This window comes from Orycteropus afer, unplaced genomic scaffold (genome assembly GCF_000298275.1).
Source record: "Orycteropus afer afer isolate SDZICR_OR568_19922 unplaced genomic scaffold, OryAfe1.0 scaffold00300, whole genome shotgun sequence".
Taxonomy (NCBI): Eukaryota; Metazoa; Chordata; class Mammalia; order Tubulidentata; family Orycteropodidae; genus Orycteropus; species Orycteropus afer.
This window is the reverse complement of record NW_006921887.1, coordinates 3,085,334-3,109,490: the sequence shown is the minus strand read 5'-3', so window position 1 is coordinate 3,109,490 and position 24,157 is coordinate 3,085,334. Positions and strand designations below refer to the sequence as shown.

The 24,157-nt window shown below is 41.4% G+C and overlaps 1 protein-coding gene across 1 annotated transcript in view; it reads left to right on the top strand.

Moving 5' to 3' along the window:
• The first annotated feature begins 4,078 nt into the window (after positions 1–4,078).
• The window catches only part of LIFR (LIF receptor subunit alpha), a 62,110-nt gene continuing 42,031 nt past the window's right edge, over positions 4,079–24,157 (top strand). Inside the window, exons 1-4 of the mRNA XM_007951581.1 lie at positions 4,079–4,217; positions 6,296–6,404; positions 12,265–12,404; positions 18,617–18,780. Of these exons, the coding sequence (XP_007949772.1) occupies positions 4,079–4,217; positions 6,296–6,404; positions 12,265–12,404; positions 18,617–18,780 (552 nt within the window). The remainder of the gene's footprint in view (positions 4,218–6,295; positions 6,405–12,264; positions 12,405–18,616; positions 18,781–24,157) is intronic.

Below are 24,157 nucleotides of genomic sequence, written 5' to 3'. Positions count from 1 at the left end.
AATTGCCAGACCTTTTTTCTAGGGCACCTATGGGTATATCTGAGCAGCAAACCTTTTGATTAATAGCCAAGTGCTTAGCCATTGGTGCCACCCAATGTTATGTGGTTATGTTATGTTAAGTGCCGTCGAGTCGTTTCCGACTCATAGCGACCCCATGCACAGCAGAACGAAACACTGCCCGATCCCGCACCAGCCCCACAATCCCTGCTATACTCGAGCCCATCATCGCAGCCACTGTATCAATCCATCTCGTTGAAGGCCTCCCCCTCTTTCGTCGACCCTCCACCCTACCAAGCATGACATCCTTCTCCAGGGAATGGTCCCTTCTGACAACATGACCAAAAGAGGTGAGACGAAGTCTGGCCATTCTTGCTTCCAAGGAGCATTCTGGCTGCACTTCCTCCAGGACAGATCTGTTAGTTCTTCTAGCAGTCCATGGTACTTTCAGCATTCTTCGCCAGCACCACAACTCAAAAGCATCAACTCTTCTTCGGTCTTCCCTATTCATTGTCCAGCTCTCACATGCATACAAGGTGATTGGAAATATCACGGCTTGTGTCAGGCGCACCTTAGTCCTCAAGGAGATATCCTTGCTCCTCAGCACTTGAAACAGTTCCTTCGCAGTTGACTTTCCCAATGCTACACGTCGTCTAATGTCCTGACTGCTGCTTCCGTTGGCATCGATTGTAGAACCAAGCAATGTGAATTTCTTGACAACCTCAATCTTCTCTCCATTGATTGTGATGCTGCTCATTGGTCCAGTTGTGAGGATTTTTGTTTTCTTTATGTTGAGATGTAATCCATACTGCAGACTGTATTCTTCAACCTTCATCAGTAGGTGCCTTAAGTCCTCCTCACTTTCAGCAAGCAAAGTTGTATCGTCTGCATATCTCAGGTTGTTAATGATTCTTCCTCCAATCCTGATACCACGTTTTTCTTCATATAGTCCAGCTTCTCGGATTATTTGCTCAGCATATAGATTGAATAAGTGTGGAGAAAGAATACAACCCTGACGCACTCCCTTCTTGATTTTAAACCATGTAGTGTCCCCTTGTTCTGTTCGAACGACAGCCTCCTGGTCAAGGTACAGATTCCTCATGAGTACAATCAAGTGCTCAGGGATTCCCATTCTTCTCAATGTTATCCATAATTTGTCATGATCCACACAATCAAATGCCTTTGCATAGTCAATAAAACACAAGTAAACCTCTTTCTGGTATTCTTTGCCTTGAGCCAAGATCCATCTGACAACAGCTATGATATCCCTGGATTGCCTAATTCCTTACAGAAGGTCCCAGATTTCAGCTTGGGGGGGTGGGAGTGGATCAGAAAATTTGGCAAAACCAGGCCTGTGGGTCCTACCTGTAGACTAGGCAGGTGCCCTTCTGTTTGTAGAGACCCCGCCCTGTCCTGTGTACCTACCTGCCTGGTCTACCTGTGTGCTACCCACTTGGCCCCTGTTGCTGTGTCCTAATTTTTGAAAGTTAGCCCTAGAAATTCTATAAAAATTTGTTCTCCTCTAAAGAACCAGGCATTGGTGAAAAGAAAAGTAAATTCTGACAATGTTTCTGTCAGAAAGGACTGGGGAGAATTTTCACAAGTGTGTTTTTTTTCCTCTAAAAGTACTTTGGAAGGCTCTGCTTGTATATTGTCTTAGCCTTCAGCTAGTCTATCTGAAAGTTTTGCTTGGTGGAGAAGTTGGATCTATTATAAGCGTAAGATTATATTGCCGAAATGACTTGCTTAAAATTTGCTGTGTAAATATTATGACAAGAGAAAGTCTTCTTTATTATCCCGCATATTTTAAGTTAAGCAGGTTTTGGTGATGCTGCCGTTGGTTATTTTTCTGTTCCCTAGTGCCCCCGTCCTGATGTTCATTGACCGCCTCGGTAGGCTTCTTGATCCGTGGCCATTGCTGGAGCTCCCAGGCCCCACTTCCGCTAGCGAGCTACTGTCTGCACTCTTGTGCCTGCCAACGGGAGTGGAATATTACAGCTTAACTCTGGGAAGTTTCTCCTGCAGGCCCTGAATAGATCTTGCCTCTGTGCTGTGGTGATGGAGGCTGAAGCTGGGCAGGATTAAGTGATTTTCCTTCAGTCACACTGCTAATTAGTAATGGAGCCAGGATTAGAGTCTAAGTCTCGCAGCATTTGGGGGAGAGCTCTTCCTCGGCTGCCTCCCTCTGGCCCCTATTTGCCACTTCTTCCTGGTGTGGCAGTGGGGCGCGTGGCTCTTTTCTACGATAACTGTAAGGTGTAGTGAGGGACCATTTCAATTCAAAGTAACGTTTAACCAGTCAGTGAATATGGTTTGTGATTATTTGAGGCAATGTTGGAGTGTGGGGTCATGTTTGATCTCCCTTATCCGGTTATTGCAGTACAAGCTATGTAATTCTATAATTTTAGCAGATAGCGTTTCAGAAATACCACGAATACATTTTCATTCTAATAAGTAGACTCAGTGTCACTGGAATGGAACAGGAAGTTATTCATTCATCTGGAAAATAACCCTGCGCTTTTAAAATGTGTGTTCTTGCCTTGTGTATATTTTGGTTATAACTGTGTAAGCTATTTAGCATTCAGTCCCTAGGTGTGTAACAGTTTTCTCTCACTAGCCAAGAGGAGACCTTGCCTGCCATTTGATTGCACTGAGAAGAATGTCTTTTGAATACTCATATTGGGCCCTTCTTATTTAGGTGTTGGAGTTCCTTTTCTTTATCAAATGTCTGTCATATCTTTTCTCACATTTTCTATTTTTGCTCTTTTTCTGAAATATTGCTCAACTTTTAATCCTTAATTCTTTTCAAAATTTTAACTGTCAGCCAACATATTTAATTTCTCAGACCTGTTTCTACTTCTGAATTTTCCTTTTTCATTGCATTCTGATCTTGTTTTATAACTGTGCTGTAGGTTTTTTCTTTCCCCCTCTGCCTCCTGTTTCCTAAATTATCCCTGTTGCCTCTGGGAATCATTTTTATTTTCCTTTTGATTATCCTGAATTTCTCTTTAATGTTTTAGGTTTTCCTCAGTTGTTGTATGATTCTTGGTTGTCTGTTCCAAAATGTTGTTGTTGTTGTTAGGTGCCGTTGAGTTAGTTCCAACTCATACTACATAGGCCCTGTGTACATAGACCCTGTGTACATAGACCCTGTGTACGTAGACCCTGTGTACGTAGACCCTGTGTACAGGAGAATGAAGAATGAAGAATGTTGTTGTTGTTGTTAGGTGCCATTGAGTTAGTTCCAATTCATACTACATAGACCCTGCGTACACAGACCCTGTGTACGTAGACCCTGTGTACAGCAGAGTGCAGTGTTGCCCTTCCTGGGTCTTCCTCACAGCCATTGCTGGCTCTGCGCTCATTGTTGTAGCGACTGGGTCAGGCTATCTTGTTGTGGGTCCTTCTCTCTTTCACTGACCCTGTCCTTTACCAAGCATGATGCCCTTCTCCAGAGCTTGGTTCCTCCTTATACCACATCCAGAGTAAGTGATACAGCATAAGAATGAGTAAGAAGGTCTGACAAGGTCAAATTACTTCTGTTTGGAGTGGAGGGTGGGAGAATTATCAAGGTTGACATCTGTAAACAGATCTTTGAATTCTTTGGTTTCAGCTCCATTCCTCATTCCTCCTTCATTTAAGGATTTAAGTGGCACTACCATCCGTCCATCCTTGTTTAGCCACCGAAACGAGTAGTGACCCTTGCTTCCTCTCCTCTCCTGTACATCCCATAAAACACGAAATACTTACTATGTGTTTGGCACTATCCCAAGTGCTTTATACGTTTACGCGTGTTGTCTTAGTATCCAATGGTATTAATGGACAGCATGTTGCAGTTGGGTATTGCGAATGGTTTGGGCTCGACTACTAACCTAATGGTGGTTCGAATCCACCCAGCGGCATCATGGAGCAATTCTACCCTGTTAATAATACCTGGGGTTGCCATGAGTCAGAATCGACTTGACAACAGTGGTGGGTTTTTTTTTTTTTTTTTGATGCACAGCTTAGTGATATGTCTGGAGCAATTTGATACCATTTAAAATTCCTGTCTTAATCTAGGACTGACTACATTGCATGGACAATGGACATTTACTTCTGTTTGAGACAACCATCCCGGATGGTGGACAGTAAAAGAATGAAGACTGGTTCACATTTCCAGTGGCTCTTATTCTCATTCATTCTTCTGTATCTAATGAACCAAGTAAATAGCCAGAAGAAGGGTAAGTGCATTGGCCTCAGAGAATGAACCCATTGAAGGTTTATCCCCATTTTGATTATGACACCATCTTATGCTTTCTTTGTTGAACTCTTCAGAACTTTGGTGGTTAAAATCCATTTCTTTATCTCTGTTCTATGTATGTTTTGGTTTCTTTGTAAAAGATAGATCTTAAGGTATAAATTATATACAGTAAAATTTACCCATTTTAGGATATAGGTCAGTGAGTTTTGACAAATTATATATAGAGAGTTGTATAACCACACGGTGGATAAATGCTTGACTGCTAACCAGAGGTTAGCAGTTTGAATCCACTGGCCCCTGTGTGGGAGAAAGCTGTGGCAGTCTGCTTTTGTAAAGATTTACAGCCTTGGAATCCCTATGGAGCAGTTCATCTTTGTCCTCTAGCGTTGCCATGAGTCAGAATCGACAGGAGGGCAACAGGTTTGGTTTTATATAGTTGTGTAACCATCACCACCACAATCAGATACAAAATTCCCATCACTCCCAAAAAGTCCCCTGGGCTCCTCTCTACCCAATCCCTCCCACCCCCGCCCCCACCACCACTGGCTGTTTTCTGTCTCAATACTTTTGCCTCTTCCAGAATATCATATAAATGAAATATATATCTTTTTAAAAAATAACATAACCATTTCTTATCATCTTAATTAGATATATTAAAAATGTTCATATAGGTATCACCTAACTTATTTCCATAAAGAATATTACAGTCCTGTGTATAGCTCCTCGGTTTAATTTTTGTGTTACTTCCATAATTAAACAGACCCTCTGTTTTCCCCAAGTTCAGTGATTAAATAAATTTATTATTGTGATAATTACTGTTTTTAATGCAGTAGCTTCTAATATAATGTTTATTTTTCTGTCTTACATAAATAACATAATTTATTGCTACAAGTGAATATCATGCATGACATGTAAAAATAAAAGAGAAAAAAACCTGTTCCAGAGATGCTTATTTAGAGAGATCTTCTCAGATAGATATTTGGTTTACCTTTCTCCCTTCTCCTTCCTTCATCTCTTTCTTTTTTTTCCTTCCTTCCTCTTTTCCTCCTTCCTTCTCTCCATCATACACCATACTTTCTTCTCATTTTCTTTCTTAAGGTGACTTTTTTTTCATTGTATAAAATAAAACAAAACAAAAACCCACTGCCATTGAGTTGATTCTAACGCATAGTGACCTCAATTGGGTTTCCAAGGTGGTAAATCTTTATGGAAGTAGACTGCGCCACCAGCAGAGCAGCTAGTGGGTTTGAACCGCCAACCTTCTGGTTAGCAGTCAAATAAATGCCTTAGGCCCTGCACCACCAGAGTTTCTTTTTTCATTGTATAGTGCTTATGTATTCTATGGAGTGATGTTATTTTATAGATGTGGCATTTATTACTATTGGGAGTGTAATCTTCTGAATTATTTGCTCCTTTTCAGTTGTTTGGACTCACACACAAAATGAATATACTTTGAAGACTTGTGTGAGTGCATAGCTGCTTAAATTGAATACTGAAGATTGCTTGTGGGCCTTCTGTGCAGGGTGGCAGTGTGCTAGCAAGCTGTGAAGCAGTAGAGGCTAGGAGTTTTTAAGAGCTGTGCTTGTTGGCATGGGAGACACAAAGTTTTACCTTTCTCCTTTCGCAAATGTGGCTGTGGGAGGTTACCCGGTACCAGTTGCCAGTGAGGCAATTCCGATGGAGTACTAACATCCCCCCCACGCCCTCTCCTGGTGCCGTCTTGATTTTGCACATCTGGTCACTTCTCATTTCTACTTGTGTCATAGTTTCCTGGAAGTAACATTTTTGATAGAAGAAGCTTAACTCCCATGTAGCCTAGTGGTTGGTCCACTTTCATCCATTTACCCTCTAGCTTTTTTTAAAAAAAATCTAAAAATAGATATAACGCCAATCACCCATACCTCCCATGAGTGCAGGCTTCCCTCTGCACAGAGAACTCGGGCCCTGTGCAGATAGGTACACTTGTACTTAAGACTGAAAATGGCTTGGCACGTTGACCTTTTATGGTACACGTATACTATTAAGCATGTCCTGTGTTGTGTGGTTTTCTTTCTCCAGGGGCTCCTCATGATCTGAAGTGTACAACTAACAATTTAAAAGTGTGGGACTGTTCATGGAAAGCACCCTCTGGTCATGGCACTTTCTATGAAGTTTGCATTGAGAACAGGTAACAGCAACACTTGGACTCATTCACAAGCTCAGCCTAGAGGCTCAGTATCTTTTAAGGCATAAAACCTTTATTCTGGAAATATATTTTGTGAAATTTTAAACTGTAATGCTATATTTTCCTCAAATTCTGAAGTTTACATCAATTATGATGTTGTTGTTGTTGCTGTTGTTATGTGCCGTCGAGTCGGACCCAACTCATAGCGACCCCTCCTTGGGTTTCTGAGGCAGTATCACTACGGGAGTAGATTGCCCCATCTTCCTTCCGAGGAGTGGCTGGTGGGTTTGAACCACCAGCCTTCTGGTTAGCAGTCAAGTGCCTTAGCCACTATGCTACCAGAGCTCCCAAATAGGATCATAAAATACCCTCTCCTAGCCAAAATGTTGATTCTTTTACTATATAAATAATGAGGATGGAGCATAGCTCTACCTGATATGGGTTCTGATCTGCCTTAGGGAAGTGTGGCAGGTATGTCCCACAATATCTACCTCTATCGGTTAGGATGAAGCTTGACTTTGTATTAGAGAAAACATCGGTATTAGTGGCTTGAGAGACAGATACTTACCCTCATGTAAAAACTCAGGAGGTGGGGAGTCTCGTGTTAGCATGTTGTCCACGGCCATCAGAGACCCAGTTCCTCTTTATTATGCTACTCTGCCATGGTCCAAGATGAGTGCTTGAGGTGCTGTCATGTCTGCATTCCAGAAAGCAGGAAGGAAAAAGGAAGGTACTTTTCTTTAAGGAGATTCTAAGAAGCCCCCCAGCCTGCCCCAGCCCCAAACCTCTGCTTATATCTCAATGGCTAGAATTTAGTCAAGTGGCTAAACCCAGTTCCTCAGCAGGCAGACAAATGTGGACATCAGCTGGGCAGCAGTGTGTCCAGACAAACCTGGGGTTCACGTTATAAGGAGAAAGGGGGTAGGGGTGTTGGGAGGCTGGTGGCAGGCTCTGCCACACTCCCTCTCATCCTCTCAAGTAATCTTGGAATGGGCTAGGGTTCCTAAACCGAGAGTCACTGCCTTGGGAATGCTTGCAGGACAGAACAATTCCTGTTGCTTTTCCCTAATCCCAGCAGGTCACAGTTGCGCACTAGCGCTACAGCAGTTGTGCAGTGTGGCAGCACCACGTCCCCATGTACTGATGAGTAGTCCTAATGTCAGCTGACGAAGATTTATTTAAATGTAATCAGATGGTGTTTTTTAGACCATCCCATTCAGGGTACATTTACTGAGCATTATCTTAAGGAGTGGGGTCATTTACCAGTCAGGATGAGCTAAATGTATTGCAGAAACGAGCAACCCTCAAATCTTAGTGGCTTCTTTCCTGCTTGTGCATTAGCCGTGCTCATTGTGTGTCAAGCCAGATCCCTGCCCCATCTCTCCCTTAGAGCCCAGGCTGGGGGTCCTCACCCTCTAGAACATTGAGAGGTACAGCAGGGGTGGGAGAGGGAGCACAACTTGTGCTGGCTTCTAGGGCCTCCTTCCTAAGATAGAAGCAATTTCCTCTCAGATTTCTCTGGCCAGATGAAGTCTCAGCGCCATGCTTCAGAGTAGTGAGGAAGTGCAATCCTGCCACGGGCCCAGCAGGGAGAACCAAAAAATTTGGCGACTAACACTAGTGATGGCCACAGGCTGCGAAGAGAGGAAGTTGGTTCCCGCTTCCAAGGAGTTCACAGTGGACAGATACCCACAGTGCTTTTGATTAAGGCCAGAAATGGCCTGTGAAGGCAGAGGGAGTGTGGGCTGGGGAGTACAAGGTCCAGAGACGCTACCAGAGTACTTGTAGAGTAGGGACACTGAAGTTTTCTCTGCAGAAAAAGGACAGAGGAACGTTTTGCATGAAAGGGTACTGAGTACAATGGCATGAACGTGTGAAATAGCATGATGTGCTGGGAGAACTCAGGTGGTTTCATGTTGCTAGCACCTCAAGAAGTTTCACCATAAGAAGTTGAGAAGGAGGTGAGCAGAAGCCTGTTTAAGCTTCAGTCCTAAGTGAATAAGGTGAAGGGGCCTGTGCTTGATTCTGGGGGTAGGGCAGGAGTGCAAGAGGCCTAGAGAATCCCCCTTTGAGTTTAAACTCGCCTGGGGAAGCTAGAAATGGACATGAATTATAATGAAAAGAATGTCAGAAGTGCTTTCTAGAGGCACAAAGGGTCGGGAGACACAGAGGTCAAAGATCACTTTTAAGGGATAATGGCAGCGGCTTCATGGGAACTGGAAGCATTTTGAAAACAGAGCTGATGGGGAAGCTTTGATCAAAAGAAAGTGTGAGGAGTGTTAGACAGAGAGACGTGGAGGTTGTCTTTGAAGGAGTTTCCTGTCTTTCATTAGCTTCATCACCTTCCCCACACTGTCGGCCAGCCCTGAGGCCTTCCTGAGCCCCATCTTAGTGTGAGGAGCAGTGTGGTGGGCTGGTCGAGAGAGTGTGAGCTGAGGGGAAGGCTCGCAAGGAAAGCGCAGGTTGGGATTCTGACAGGCATGCTAAACCCTGAGTTTCTGGAAAGAGTCATCTGTGGTTACTGTACTTTCTTGTACAGTCTGGTTATTTGTCCCACATTGATAAGCTTACTGTTAACTTCTTTTTATTTATTTGTTTTTTCACATCTCTGGTTGACATCTTTGTTACCTTTCACTGTGCTGGCCATATCTTTAAAATGAATGAATGAATGAATGAAGTGTGTGTGTGTATGTGTGTATGTTGTTGTTTTTATGTGCTGTTGAGTCGGACCTGACTCATAGCGACCCCTCCTTGGGTTTCTGAGGCAGTATCACTACAGAAGTAGATTGCCCAACCTTCCTTCCGAGGAGTGGGTGGTGGGTTTGAACTGCTAGCCTTCTAGTTAGCAGTCAAGTGCCTCAGGCACTACGCTACCAGAGGTCCTGTATAAATATAAAACCAAACTCACTGCTGTAGAGTCGGGTCCGACTCATAGCGACCCCTCCTTGGGTTTCCAAGGCGGTTTCACTACTGAAGTAGATTGCCCAACCTTCCTTCTGAGCAGTCAAATGCCATAGGCACTACGCCATCAGAGCTCCCATCTCCCATATGTGATGTGATGTGATGTGATGTTTGTGTGTATGTGTATGTGTGTGTGTATATATATCCATTTCTGGGACACCACTTTTTAACCTCTCATGTGGGTTTCCTTTTAGCCTTTTCCCCAGGCTTCTCCTCTTTAACCTAAACATTTTAGATACTGAAGTTCCCATGGTCCCATCCTCAGTCCTCCTAATCTTCCCATTATCATCTTCCTGAGCAGTTGCCCATATTACTAGCCGCCTCTGTGTCCTCTGTGCCTGTTTTTCCCAATCTGGAATCCTAGCTCTGAGCTCTGTCCTGAAATCCTGACAGTTAGTATTTAAACTAACTCAGAATACATGGATTAGATGCACACACCCAATGGGGGCATGAATTTCCTCTACTCTGAGGGTACTTTGGTCGACTCTGTGGGACCATGGGGTCCACTGAAGCAGGATAACAGGTTGAGGACACTGGCTGCCGGGTTCCGCCAAACGCCATACCTTCCCCATCCTGTCCTCCAGCCCTGAGGCCTTCCTCGCAGCTCCCACTCTGAGCCCTCATCCCTCGCATCTCAAGCGCCTCTGTGTCCCCTCTCCGCTGCCTGGCAGAGGAGCGTGGCTTGTGTTTGGCCAGATTTGGGCTCAGGTGCCTCCTCTGCAGCTTTCCCAGCATTTTGTTTTCAAGCAGGTCCGGTCCTTTAACCTCCCTCAGTCTGCTTCTCCATCTAGAATCGCTGCTTCTTAGACCCCCTCTCCTGGCAGTCAGCTCCATGACTGGGTTTCTCCTCCTTTCTGGCCGTTGTGTCATGTGCATAACTAAGTTGTAAATACGCATTTAAATTTGAAGAAGGGTGTTCAAACTGGTAAAAGGCTGCAATAATCATGACTTAAATCTTTAATGTAAAAAAGGCTACGAAGGAGAAATACCTTGGAAGGAAGATGGGGCAATCTACTTCTGTAGTGATACCGCCTCAGAAACCCAAGGAGGGGTCGCTGTGAGTCAGGTCTGACTCGATGGCACATAACAACAACAACAACAAGGAGAAATACTATGATGGGAAGAAAATTTATATTCGATATTCATGTCCTCGAAACAGAAGGGACCAGGTTCTCTACTTCCCATCTTCTTTCATCCTGCCCGGAAGATCAGTTCTTCTCCAACTTTCATGTACACAGAAGTCTTGTCCAAACACAGATTCTGATTCGGAAGGTCTTGCCCGGATTGCCAGAAATTTCTGCATTTCTAATTAGCTCCTAGACAATGTTACTATTGCTGATCATTGGACAACACTTAGAATAGCAGAGTGGTAAGGTTTGTGCAGCAGCTCAGGTAGTGTAGTGCCTAAAGCTGGCAGTTCAAACCCACCAGCCACTCCTCAGAAGGAAGAGGGAGCAATGTACTTCCATAGTGATACCGCCTCGGAAACCCAAGGAGGGGTCGCTATGAGTTGGGTCCAACTTGACAGCACATAACAACAACAAGGTTTGTGCATTGTCGATGTGTTAGGCTGGGTTCTCTAGAGAAGCAAAACCAGTAAAGCTTATATATACATATGGAGAATGAAAAGTTTATCTTAGGAAAATGGCTCACACACTTACATAAGCTGGCAAGTCCCAAGTTCTTAGATCACACATCAAGCTGGAGGCTTTTCCCAACTCACGCAGTTGCAGGGGCTGATGAACTCAAGGTTGGCAGGCAGTATACCAGCTGTTGACTCCAACAAATGATGAATCCAAGATCTCCAGGACGAATGGTGGATTGTCCGCTCATGGACAGTTGTAGGCAGTGCAACAGGATCCCGATCCACAGAAGAGTGTCTCTTTTCCCAGGATGTCCCTAAATATATTGGAAGCAGGCCACACCCCTAGGGAAACTCCCTTTCAATTGTTTGGCTGCTCAAAACATACACATCCGATCCCATAATGGGAATAACCCACATCACAACTGCTTAAACCACACAGAATTACGGTCCAGCCAAGTTGACACACAGCTCCAACTATCACAGTTGAGATACAGTAGATTACTGGGGAATTTATAAGCTCTCAGTTACTTACCAGAAGGTTAGCAGTTTGAGCCCACCCACTGGTTCTGCAGGAGAAAGATATGAATCTTATTCTGTACAGATTACAGCCTGGACAGCCCTGCAGGGCAGGTCTTCTCTGTCACCTGGAGTCTCTATGAGTTAGAATCAACTTGACAGCCCTGAAGCAAGTTTCTTTTTATTATTATCATTCTTCAGTGCCATGTATTTGTTATTCAGATGTATTTGCATTGAATCTCTTTATGATATAATTGTTAGTTTAGAGTTGCTGTGATGAGGAAATGATATGATACATGCTTTCCCTTAAAACAGTGTATAATTTGTTGACAAAGATTATGAATACCTGATTATTGAATAACCATGGCAGAACCTGTGGGAAACATATTTAGATACGGCCTTTCCCATGTTCTGCTTCATAAATGAAAGCTTTAATTGGTCTCATAAGAGCAGATATCATTAGGTCCTAATAAGTTATTTATGAAAGGATCCGTGGTGGCACTCAGCTGCTAACAGCAAGGTCAGCAGTTCAAACCCCCACCATCAGCTCCATGGGAGTAAAGACCCAGAAATCTATTCCAATAAAGATTACAGCCTACGGGGCAGTTCTGCTCTGTCATACTGGGTCAATCTGAGTTAGAATCAATTTGACAGCACACCAGCGCTACATACTTAAGGCTGCTGTGAGTCGGAATCCATGCGACAGCCTTGGGACTGTCCGTTGGTGTTAACTCAAGCTATTATGGAAATCACACTGTTAATTTTACCTGCCAAATTAAAATGCTCTTTCTTAATTTACAGGTTCAATTCTTGTTATCGATCAGTGAAAACGAGTGCTAAAATCCCAGCTCTTTTACCGGGTGATCATGAAATAACAATAAATCCTCTACATGATTTCAGAAGTTCCATAAGTAAATTTATACTAAATGAGGAAAACGTTTGTAAGTATTTACTTCAGGGAAAGTTGATTTTTAAATAGCTGAGAATACTGCTTTTGTTAGTGTTACAGTGCTTTCTTGTTGATAGAAGCTTAGCATTCTTTTTAATTTCAGTAATTTCACTGGTACTTTCATCTACTCAGCAACTTTACTTTTGATTGCAGATTACAGTCAAGATCAGAAAGGAAGCTGACTTGTCTTCTAGTCAAAATAGATGTCACACAGTTCAAGATCCTTCTGTCAGTTTGATACTCTTCCCTTAACCTTACTCTTTTGCCTCGTTGATTCCTGTACATCTTTCATAGTTTCTTAGACTCCCCTTGACCACCCTTTTCCAAAAGAGATCCTATTCCTTTCTTGATATATCCTTACCCCATCTGTCCTTCTCCTTTGTAGCACTCATCACAGTTATATTAAGAATTTACTGTGTGTTTCTACAAGAGTATAGATTCTGTGAGAGAGGGACTTTGTCTTCTAACTTAGCACCTTGAATAGAGCAGGAATTTACTACAGATTTGTATCTTGAACGCATAGCACGTATGCTTCAAGCAGATTGGAAGCACTGGATGAATGCAGGCTGACAGAGATGGAGATTTTGCTACACAGCAAGACCTTATGAACCCTGCTAGTCTTGACTCTTAATGATGGGGCAAGCAGATTTGTCAGCCCCTGGCAACTGTTCATGAGACCATATTATAGTGAAATTATAATGTGTCTTATAAGGGTGACTTTCTTTGAAGCAAGGGAAATAAAATATAATTAACTTGGCAGTTTGTCCAATATTATGGATGAGATACATGCTTGGGTGGCCCCTGTCTGAAAAAGCACAGATGGGAGCAAAATCACAAAGCACGCTGTCCAGAAATGTACGGTCTGTTCTATTTTTTGGCAGAGTGTGGTCAGTGTATAGTGCTACTTAGGCCTCTTTCAAGATAATCAGAGGAGAACCACCTGGTTATTTTACTCCTACAGTTATATGTCAGATCCAGGTCAGAATATTTTGTTTATAATAACATTGATGATGATAAACTAGATTTGTGGTTAATTTTGAGATACTCCATGGAAGGAAGATTGGGCAATCTACTTTCATAAAGATACTGCTTCGGAAACACAAGGAGAGGTCACTATGAGTCAAATCGATACATTAAGTGGGCACATACGAATTTTATTTACATCAGAAACTTTGAGGAAGAGTACATGCTTCGTAGAATATTCAAATATGCAAGGAGTTATAAAGAGTTAGCCATGAACCCAGGACCCAGAGAAAAATACTATTAACAAATATATTTTGTGTTCATATACATATAAATAAAGTTCATATTACTTTATAATTGCTGAACAGAGGCATATAAGACATATATTTTCAAGTTATTAAGTCTACATTATTTTTTAATTGGTGCATAGCATTCTCTTTAGTGGAGCTATCATAATTAAATGATCTATTCTTGACATTTAAATTTTTGTTTCTAGTTTTTGAATATTATAACCAATGCTCTCATGAAAATCTTTTGCACATATATGTTTGTGAATCTGTCTTATGATTTAATTAGGCTGAATTCCTGGAATTAATGATTGGTGAGTTAAAGTTACTCCTTTTATAAAGACTTTTGAGAAATTTTGAGCCTCTTTGCAGTTCCTCAAACATTAGTTGGAGCACCTGCTTCTGTGTCAGTACTGGGTGTTGCCATCTCTGTGATGTTTGCCACTCCAGTCTGATAGCCCCGAAATTCTGTCTCTGTTGTTTTTGCATTTCTTTTTTTTTTTAAATTCAATTTTTTTTGTATTATTTGTAACTGTCTAGTATGTCATTTTTCTCTTGTTAGTCACCTTTTTCCTCAGCAGTTCACAAGAGGGTTCTCTATTATAGTTATTGACTCATTATGTTTGCTGCAAATATTTTTCCAAGTTTATAATATTTTTAAAGAATGTTATGGTATTTTTATCACCAAAATAGAGCCTCTTGATGTTTTTCTTTTATGAGTTTTTGATTTTGCTATCATGTTTGATTTTAAATCTTTCATCCATCTGGAATTATTTTGTAGTAAAATATTGAGGACTCTAAGTTAATTTTACTTCAGATTTTAAAAATCTCCACAGTTCTGTAGAGAACCAGTTTGTGAGATATGATTTTTGCAGTAGGTACTTAGAGTTCTTGTCTAAGAAGCTGTTGGAAGATGACAGTGTTAGATAGACAAGATCAGAAAGGCAGATTCAGGCAGACTCTAAATTCCTCAGTTACAATTAGTGGTTCATTCTTTGTTGCATATCATCTGATTTATTGTAGAATGTTTAATAATCATGGACCTGGTGTATGTTTCTACTTAGCAAAGGGAGGCACACAAAGTCTTTGTGAGACTTTTAGCATCCAAGTTTCTAAAAATAACCTGAATATTTGGATCCTAATGTAGATGCTATAAAAGAGCTGGGAAAGTCCCTGACCTCCTGAGGTTCTAAGGAAGAAACCATGTAGGTTACGGATGGAGCTGTACTGGCTTTAAAAAATAAACAAACAAGCCTTTGATTCAATTTCTCCCTTAGCTGGAAAGTTTGAGTTTCTAGAAAGCAAGTTAACATTGTCATCAAGTTTCTATTTTAGCTGGAAAGAAATGCAGATAACAGAGCATGGGCGCATAGGGAAAACTTCCATGCATACTATGAAGATGAGGAAGGAAAAAAGTACATGAGGTTTTTTTTTTTTTTAAATCCCTCTGTTTATAATTGTAGCGCTTTCTGTCCTTGGCATGACACGTGTTTTGTACAGTAGCCTACTGCTTTTTAGATAAAATTTAAATGGTGTGCCCTTTTTAGGGAGGACAGCATTTTAATAGATGAGTGTTGTTTTGTGAATTACTCCCATGTCTCAAAATCTTCAAGTCACTACATTGTGACATCTGGAATCATTTGAAAGAAGGGCCCCATTCCTAGAACCTGTCGTGTACCCCTGTTGCTCTGAGCTGTCTGAAGTCTTGTGCTCTGTTCTGGTCACACTGATACCTTGGGCTTTCCCTTTCCTGGCACTGAAACAACTTGTTGCTCATCATTGACCTGTGCTTTTCCTTTTTTAAAAACAACTTCTTACTTAAGACTTCTCTGGCAAAGCATTCTCCACTGTCCTTGCACAGCTGTGTAACTGGTGACTTTGCATTTATTTGTTTTACACAAGTCCTCTGTAGGGCCCTGTGGTCAGCAGATTTAGGTTAAGTCTAGTAAGTGCATTTCTTTTTGAGTTCTGAGACAAACTAAGCTACATTGGTTGGTTCTCCTGTTTCTGCTGTTTAGCAAATTCCACCACCCTTCCCTGCACACTTCTGCTGTTGTTACTTTCCCTGATTATTTGATTGGTCTTTGAGCTTCATGGGAAGGATGTTGATAGAAATGAGAGCAGCGAGGTGTGCCTCTGCATTTCTTTCAGATGACCTTCACCTTGCTGTATCAACTTGAGGAGACGTGTAAGAGTGTCCCAAGTCTTTCTGCCCTTTGTGCCAGAAAGCCACCATTCCACAGAACTGAGCAAGCGCACACCCTGCTTTGTTTTCCACTAATCCAAAATGTTCAGTAATTTATACATGCCTTAAAGAATTGACAATTTATAAGGATACTTAACTTCTTTCTGCCCGCTTTTTTTTTTAAATTTATCTATTTCTATTGCGTGCCCAGAGTCTTGAGCAAACATAGTTTTCTTCTTTGCCTTTCATGATGCAGCTTCAGAGCCCACAGCTCATTGAACTTCTTTCGTTAGCATTGATAGTACCCGAACCAGAGGGAGTGTTCTTTTCTCAGTCTCTCTAGGAGCCCTGCTTTATTTGGCCCACGTGACTGCCAGTTTCTTTTGGTCTCAGTGATTGTGGATTTCCCTTTTTTTTTCCTGCTGCTTCCATCTTGTACTCTGTCAGAATTCTTGGCTGGCGTCACTGGTTCCTTGGAGGTCATAACTATCAGGAGCAGTTTTATCTCCGTGCATTTCTGGTTGTTTCTTCAGCTATACTCTGCCTTAGTCCTGAGTTATCCACAGTTCTGATCCCCTTGTTATTCTGTAGAACTTTCCATTGAATCATCTCTTCTCCCCTGACAGTCATTCACTACTAGTCTTCTGTATCTCTTCAGTGGTTCCTGATTCCTTTTGCCTTTCTTTCTGCTTGCTGGAAACTTAAGAGAAATCTTGGATGTTTCCTCTTCTCTTTATAGCACATTCATCAAACGATGCAGTCATTTCTTTGAAATATCCATCAAATTTTGTCCTTTCTTTTTCATTCATGCCGTTGCAGCCTATATCTTTAGTAGTGGAGCTGGGATTTCACTACTTTCTCTTAATTGATCATCTTATCTCTTATCTCAGTTCTCTGCAAACTGTGCTGCATACCCCTTGCTAAACAGTGGTGTGCAACTGAAATATTTGTTATATCACATGACTTCTGCACAGTAATCTCCTGGCTTCCTAACTCAATGCCTTAGTCTTTACTACAGTCCTTCTGCCGCCTAGTGATCTCTACAACCAGTGGTAGGAACCTCTGGGTGATGCAAATGGTTAGTTAACACTCTCGGCTGCTAACTGAAAGGTTGTAGGTGTGAATCTACCTAGAGGCACCTCGGAAGAAAGGCCTGGCCATCTGCTTCTGAAAAGTCATTGAAAACCATATGGAGGACAGTTCTCCTCTAATACACACATGTCAACGTGAGTCAGAATCAACTCAGTGGCAACTGGTGGACAGATATAATCGATGACGTTGTTAGGTGCCGTCGAGTTGGTTCTGACTCGTAGTGAACCTGTGTACAATGGAACAAAACACTACCCTGCCCTGAGCCATCCTCACGGTAGTAGCCATGCTTGAGCCCATCATCACAGCCACTGTGTCGATCTGTCTTGTTGTGGGTTTTCTCCTTTTTCGCTGACCCTCAGCTTTACCAAGTGTGAGATCCTCCTCCAGGGACGGTCCCTTCTGACAGCATGACCACAGGACGAGAGTCGAAGTCTGGCCGTTCTCACTTCTGAGGAGCATTCTGGCTTTGCATCCTCCAAGGTAGATCTGTCCATTCTTCCAGCAGTCCATGGCACGTTCAGCATTTGTCACCAGCACCACAACTCACATGGATCAGTTCTGCATTCCTCTCTGTTCACTGTTCTGCTCTCACATGCATACAAGGCTTGAAAATATCATGGCTTGAGTCAGGCACAGCTTAGTCATCAAAGTGACATCTTTGCTCTGTAACATTTTAAAGAGGTCTTTTGCAGCACATTTGCCCAGTACAGTATGATTTCTGATTTCTTGAGTGCTGCTTCCGTAGCTGTAGATTGTGGGTCCAAGTTAAATGGAATCCTTGACAACTTTGATCTTTTCCCTGTTTATCATCATGTTGCTTTTTGGTCCAGCTGTGAGGATTTTTCTTTTCATTATGTTGAGTTGTAGTCCATACTGAAAGCTGTAGTCAATGATCTTCATCAGTAAGTGCTTCAGATCATCTTCATTTCAGCAAGCAAGGTTGTGTCTCTGCATATTGCAGGTTGTTAATGAGTCTTCCTCCAGTCCTAGTGCTGCGTTCTTCTTCACGTAGTCCAGCTTCTCAGTTTATTTGTCAGCATACAGACTGAATGAGTGTGGTGACAGGATGCGATCCTGATGCACACCCTTCCTGATTTTAAACCATGTGGCATCTCCTTGTTCTGTTTGTATGACTACCTCTTGGTCTATGTACAGGTTCCTCATGAGCACAAGTAAGTGTCCTGGAATCCCCATTCCAGTGATAGTCTCTGGCAGTCCTCAAGTTGATGACCCCTCCCCCCAGCAGGAGGGTCTCTGGCACTGGAAGATGAGGGGAAGACTCCAGAAAAGACAGCTTTCCATCCTTTGTTGTTTTCTTAGACCTGACCTGGTCATGGCCCAGAAGAGACTCTTGCCCTTCTCTTTGATGTTGCCCGCTTGTAAGTCCCAGGGTTCAGACCAGGGGACTGTAGTTGTGGGGAGTCCAGTTTTGCTGTATTTGAAACTGTATTATGGATTTGAAACAGCCAGCAGACTTTCGTCATTGGGAGCTGCCTGTATAAATAAACATACGTTTATTCTCTTGGTTTTCAGGAGTAGGTCTGAGAGTTTAAGTTTTAATTCTTGATTATTTGTTTTGGATTAAGAAGGGATAAAGTGTAAAAGTTGATGAATGGAATTACAATATGACAATCATGAATTATTTTAGTCAGTTTTATTTTTGGTTTCTTTTTTAAGCCTTAATTCCAGATGTTCCAGAGATCTTGAACTTGTCTGCTGATTTTCCAACTTCAACATTACACATCAAGTGGAATGACAAGGGCTCTGTTTTTCCACACCACTCAAACGTCATCTGGCAAATTAAAATTCTACGTACGAAGAGGATGGAAATTGTAACATTAGTAAGTCTAAACAAAAATAAGATTGTTTTTCAAATGACATTAAAGAAATGGAATCCTTTTTTTAAAGAGATTTTTAAGGTATTATTAGTGAACTTTTGATATTAAGGAAGTTGATCACATATCCTTGTAGGGTTCATTGCAAATCATATGCTATGATTGAAAAATCACTTGTGAGTTACTAACGTCTAGCTCTGGTAACATAGTGCCTAAGGCACTTGACTGCTAACCAGAAGGCTGGTGGTTCAAACCCACCAGCCACTCCTGGGAAGGAAGATGGGGCAATCTACTTACGTAGTGATACTGCCTCGGAAACACAAGGAGGGGGTCGCTATGAGTCGGGTCCGACTCGATGGCACGTAACAACAACAACAGCAACAGAACCATTATAGGAAGTTTAGGAAATTAAGGGTAAAATAATCCATGAGCCTGCCAAAACACAGTAAATGTTATCTTTGTGTATGCTCTCCTAGCATTTTATATGTGCACGTTTTTACAGAAATGAAAGTGTACATATAATTTAGTACAGTGTTTTTATCTCTGTCTAATAATTATAAATATGAAAGTAAATGTTCTGAAACATACACCTATAGTAATTGCAGAGAAAATTGTATGTATCTGTAAGCTTGAATTTATCAGAAATTGATGAAACGTTCTTACATTTAGTACGTGGACTGTTTTCCCTTTATTTTTTAAATCCTGTTAAAAACTGTTTAACTGTTTTTTTGTTGTTGTTGTTGTTGTTAACTGTTTCAGTTTGCTCCTACTGTAAGGGCTAATGAGAAACAGCAGTGAAAAGTTGTGAATGCTGCTACCTGCTGAATCCCCCTTTACCCTTACCATATTTCCTTCTTTATTGAATTTGAAATATCCAGTAAGTTTAAGAATTAGAGGACCATTTTTGATCTTATGTTTATTTGTTTAACTACATGGATAAGATAGAGAAGGTCATAACTAGGATTATTCTGTATTTCATACTTTCCTATTTTTGCTTTTTAATTTACTATGTACTACACTCCTAAAATAGTAAGTAATAATTGTCGGTTGCACATATCTAGTGCTTGTTGTGTTCCTTACACTGTTCTACATTCTTTTATACATGTTAATTCTTTTTTATATCACTTATTTGATGTTTGTTGTTATTGAGAATATACACAGCAGAACAGACATCAGCTGAACCATTTCTATATTTGTATGTAATCCAGTGACGTTGATTACGTTCTTCAAGTCATGCAGTCATTTTCACCCTCATTTTCCGAATGTTCCTCCCTCCATCAACATAAACTTACTGCCCTCTAAGTTTCTTACCTGAACTTTTGAGTTGCTTATGGCCACTCCTCGGAAGGAAGGTTGGGCAATCCTACTTCCGTAGTGATACTGCCTTGGAAACCCAAGGAGGGGTCGCTATGAGTCGGGGCCGACTCGACGGCACATGACAACAACAACATGGTCAGTTTGATCCCCTATAGAAAGTTTCTAAATTAACACAGTGCTAAAGGCAGGCATTGTTTACTAATTAAGATAAACATTTATTTGATTTAAAGAAGACTTGAGGGGGTACTGTCGGTTTAAGGTTTGAAGATTATCTCAGAGCAGTAGTTTTAGGGTTTACCCACCCTACAGGCTCCAGAAAGTATAGAGTCCATGAGAATTTGAAATTCTGTTTTATATTTTCACGTTTTTGATCAAAATTCATCTTTGGAATCTTTGATCAAAATATTCAGTAATAGTAGCCAGGCACCATCCACTTCTTCTGGTCTCATGCCAGAGGAAGCAGTTGTTCATGGAGGCAGTCAGCCATTCCCCCATGTCCTCTTCCTATTCCTGACTCGCTGTTGCTCCAGGTGAATAGACACCAGTTGTTGTACCTTGGATGGCTGTTTATGTTAACTCTTTTAATACAACAGCCCGTTGAGGGAGGTACAATTATTATCATCCACATTTTACAGATGAAGATAAAGAGTTGCAGATACATGGAATGGTTAAGGCAGGTTTTGAACACAGGCAGTTTAGTACATGTCTGATTTTCATTTAAAATACTGTTTTTCCTTTTCATTTATACAAATTGAACCTACATTTCAAGACTCATGTCTACCCCTTATTTTAAAGCCCATCTTTATTGCATCAGCTTAAAATTCTCTTTTGTTAAATTCTAATAGCAGTTCTTATCTGTGAATCTAGTTTGCAGTTAGCTTTGATGTAGCTATATCATTGTAGTCTTGAAACTACTACTTCTTTACAATTGTATTGCTTAACTTTTTTTAGTGGCATAACATTTTTCATGCTAGGGCTACCACTTACTGTCTTGGGGGACTTCTTAAAACCTCCTTTTCCTCATTTTTAAAGTGGTGATAATTCTTACCCTAGGGTCCAAACAGTAAATGATATGATGATGTCTGTGAAGTTACTAAACAAATACTAGTTCTTATTGTTTCCTTTGGAAAGTAGTTGACCTTTTTTTTAAAAGAAAATTCAGGGTGCTAAAATAAGAGGGATACTTTTTGAAGTTTAAGTGAAGTCAAAGATAAGTGAAAGGAAATACTGTTCTAAGACCACATTACTCATCACCACAAAACCCCTAACAAGTCAGCAATGACAAGGTAGTGATTCCATTCTTTCAGGATATAATCATTGAAGAGCAATCTTTGTAAAAGGAAATACAGTTAGAGTAAAGGAAAATGGAGAAAGGACCAATTAATTTTAAAAAATGGAAATACAAGAGGAAAAATGAGCTAGGCTCACAGTAAAAGCTGACATTTTTATTTATCATATCTGTGTGATTAATATAAACATTTTAAGTCAAGAGTTGCTTATGGTCACTGATAGTGCTATCGTTTTATAATAGGTTAACATTTGGGAGTACTGTGCACTAGTGTTTCATTTATAAGGCACTGGATGGTTTCTGCCCACAGGCCCTGTATACAGCCACAGAAACTGTGCACTGCACAGACCATGTTGTGTCTGATGCCCTGGGAATTATGGGGTATTGCAGCCCTTGCCGCAATCTGATTTTTCTCTCCATGGAAAACAATCACTTTCAACTTTTCTAACACATTATTTTGTTATCTCTGTTTCTCCAAATAACATGCTAATGTTTTTATTTCTTGACTTTATTTTCGTAGTTTTGAGCAGTGCTTTATTAACTTCCCACAACGGAAGGTGAGAATTTAACTCTCTCTCACTCCCTGCCCATGCCTCCCACTGTGCACACACACATACACACATGTTCTTACATATCCTATCTTCTTCCGTTGTTCCAATATAATTACTCTTATTGGTCAGCCAGTGTTTGTTATTTGCATTACAATTATGTAAGCACTATTACAACTGGGAGCTCCAGTGGCATAGTGCCTATTTGACTGCTAACCAAAAGGCTGGCGGTTCAAACCCACCAGCCACTTCTCCGGAGGAAGATTGAGCTATCTACTTCTATAGTGATACTGCCTTGGAAACCCAAGGAGGGGTCACTATGAGGCAGATCTGACTCGGCGGCAGTAAGTTTAGTTTGGTTTTGGTATTCACAGCTGAACCAAGTGTAGTATGTATTACTCCTTTTTTAAATACAGCTACTTGTATTGTTTTTGCTTTTGTTTGTTTGTTTTATTTCATTAATTCAATTTTAAATTCTCCCCATGTTTTATGAATCACCTCTCAAAAAGTTCAAACACAGTTGATATTCTGTCAGTTTTATCTCTGTGAATAAATCTCTCTGAGGGTCTTCTTCCTTGTCTCTCAACCCTTTTAACATAAGGGCTCACGTAGGTCCTGACAGTATTTGTCTAACACGGATTAGCATAAACAGCTGAGCTGCTTGTGGTGTCAACCCCTAGGGTTGAGGTGAATACTTAGGTGCCGTTATTAGATGCCGTCAGGTTGGCTTCAATCCACATTGGCCCTGTGTGCAACAGAACAGAACACTGCCTGGTCCTGCTGCATCCTCACAATCCTTGGTATGCTTGAGCCTGTCTTTGCAGCCACTGTGCCAACCCATCTCATTAGTATTGATTTCGAGGTGATTACCTAGGTAAAGTAATGAATGGGTAAAGTAAATCCATTCAAGGTAAAACCCAGTGTCTTTCAGCACATCTGTTAGGAGACTGTGGTCCAGGGGTTCTCCATCATCATCCAGGGGATTCTTGTCACCTTTTTATTGTTTCCCTATTTTCTGATTCCTTTGTCTTCCTCTTATTTCCTTATTTTGGTGGAAGCATATCTTCTAGCAACTATTTGCTATTGTAACTATTCTCTGCTGCCTGTAACAGCTGGGTTGAAAATACATTTTATTTCTTTAAAATTTAAATTAGTTGCCAACAAAAGTAAAAAACTGCTGTGTTAGACTGGGTTCTCTAGAGAAACAAAACCAGTAAAGCTTATATATATATAGATAGATAGAGATTTATCTTAGGAAAATGGTTCACACACTTATAGAAGCTGGCAAGTCCAGAGTTCCTGGATCAAACGTCAAGCTGGAGGCTTTTCCCGACTCTTGCAGCCGCAGGGGCTGAGGAGCTGAAGGCTGGCAGGCAGCACACCGGCTGTTGACTCCAACAAATGATGAATCCAAGATCTCCAGGCCGAATGGTGGATTGTTCACTCACGGACAGTTCTAGGCAGCACAACAGAATCCCAATCCACAGAAGAATGTCTCCTCTCCCAGGATGTCCACAGATACACTGGAAGCAGGCCACACCCCTAGGGAAACTCCCTTTCAACAGATTAGCCGCTCAAAACATAGTCATCTGATCCTATCATAGGAACAGCCACACCACAACAGCTCAAACCACACAGAATTGTGGTCCAGCCAAGTTAACACACAGCTCCAGCCATCACAACTGTCATACTGAGAGTCCAGAAAATCCAGAACAGTTGGAACTTCTGCACAATCCTACTAGGAGTGTAAAATGCTGCCAGATAAATACATTAGGACATTGCATTTCTGCTAATACCTGCATTCACACATGATCACTAGTTTAGCTATGTATAGATGCCTTTGAATTAACAGTGTTGGTGAAGGATATTGAATATACCATGGACTACCAGAAGAACGAATAAATCGGTTTTGAAAAAAGTATAGCTAGAGTGCTTCTTAGAAGCAAAGATAGTGAGACATTGTCTCTCACTCTTGGGAAATGTTATCAGGAGGGACAGTTCCTAGAGAAGGGCATCATACTTGACGGAGTAGAGGGTCAGCTAAAAAGATGAAGACCCTCACACAGGGGCTGCAACAGTGAGCTCAAACATAGCAGCGATTGTGAGGACGGTGCAGGACCAGGCAGTGTCTTGTTATATTGTGTGTAGGGTCACTGTGAGTCCGAATTGGCTCACTGACACCTAACAACAACAACACTGCTCTTCCCTTTGACTTTATGTCTTAGAAATT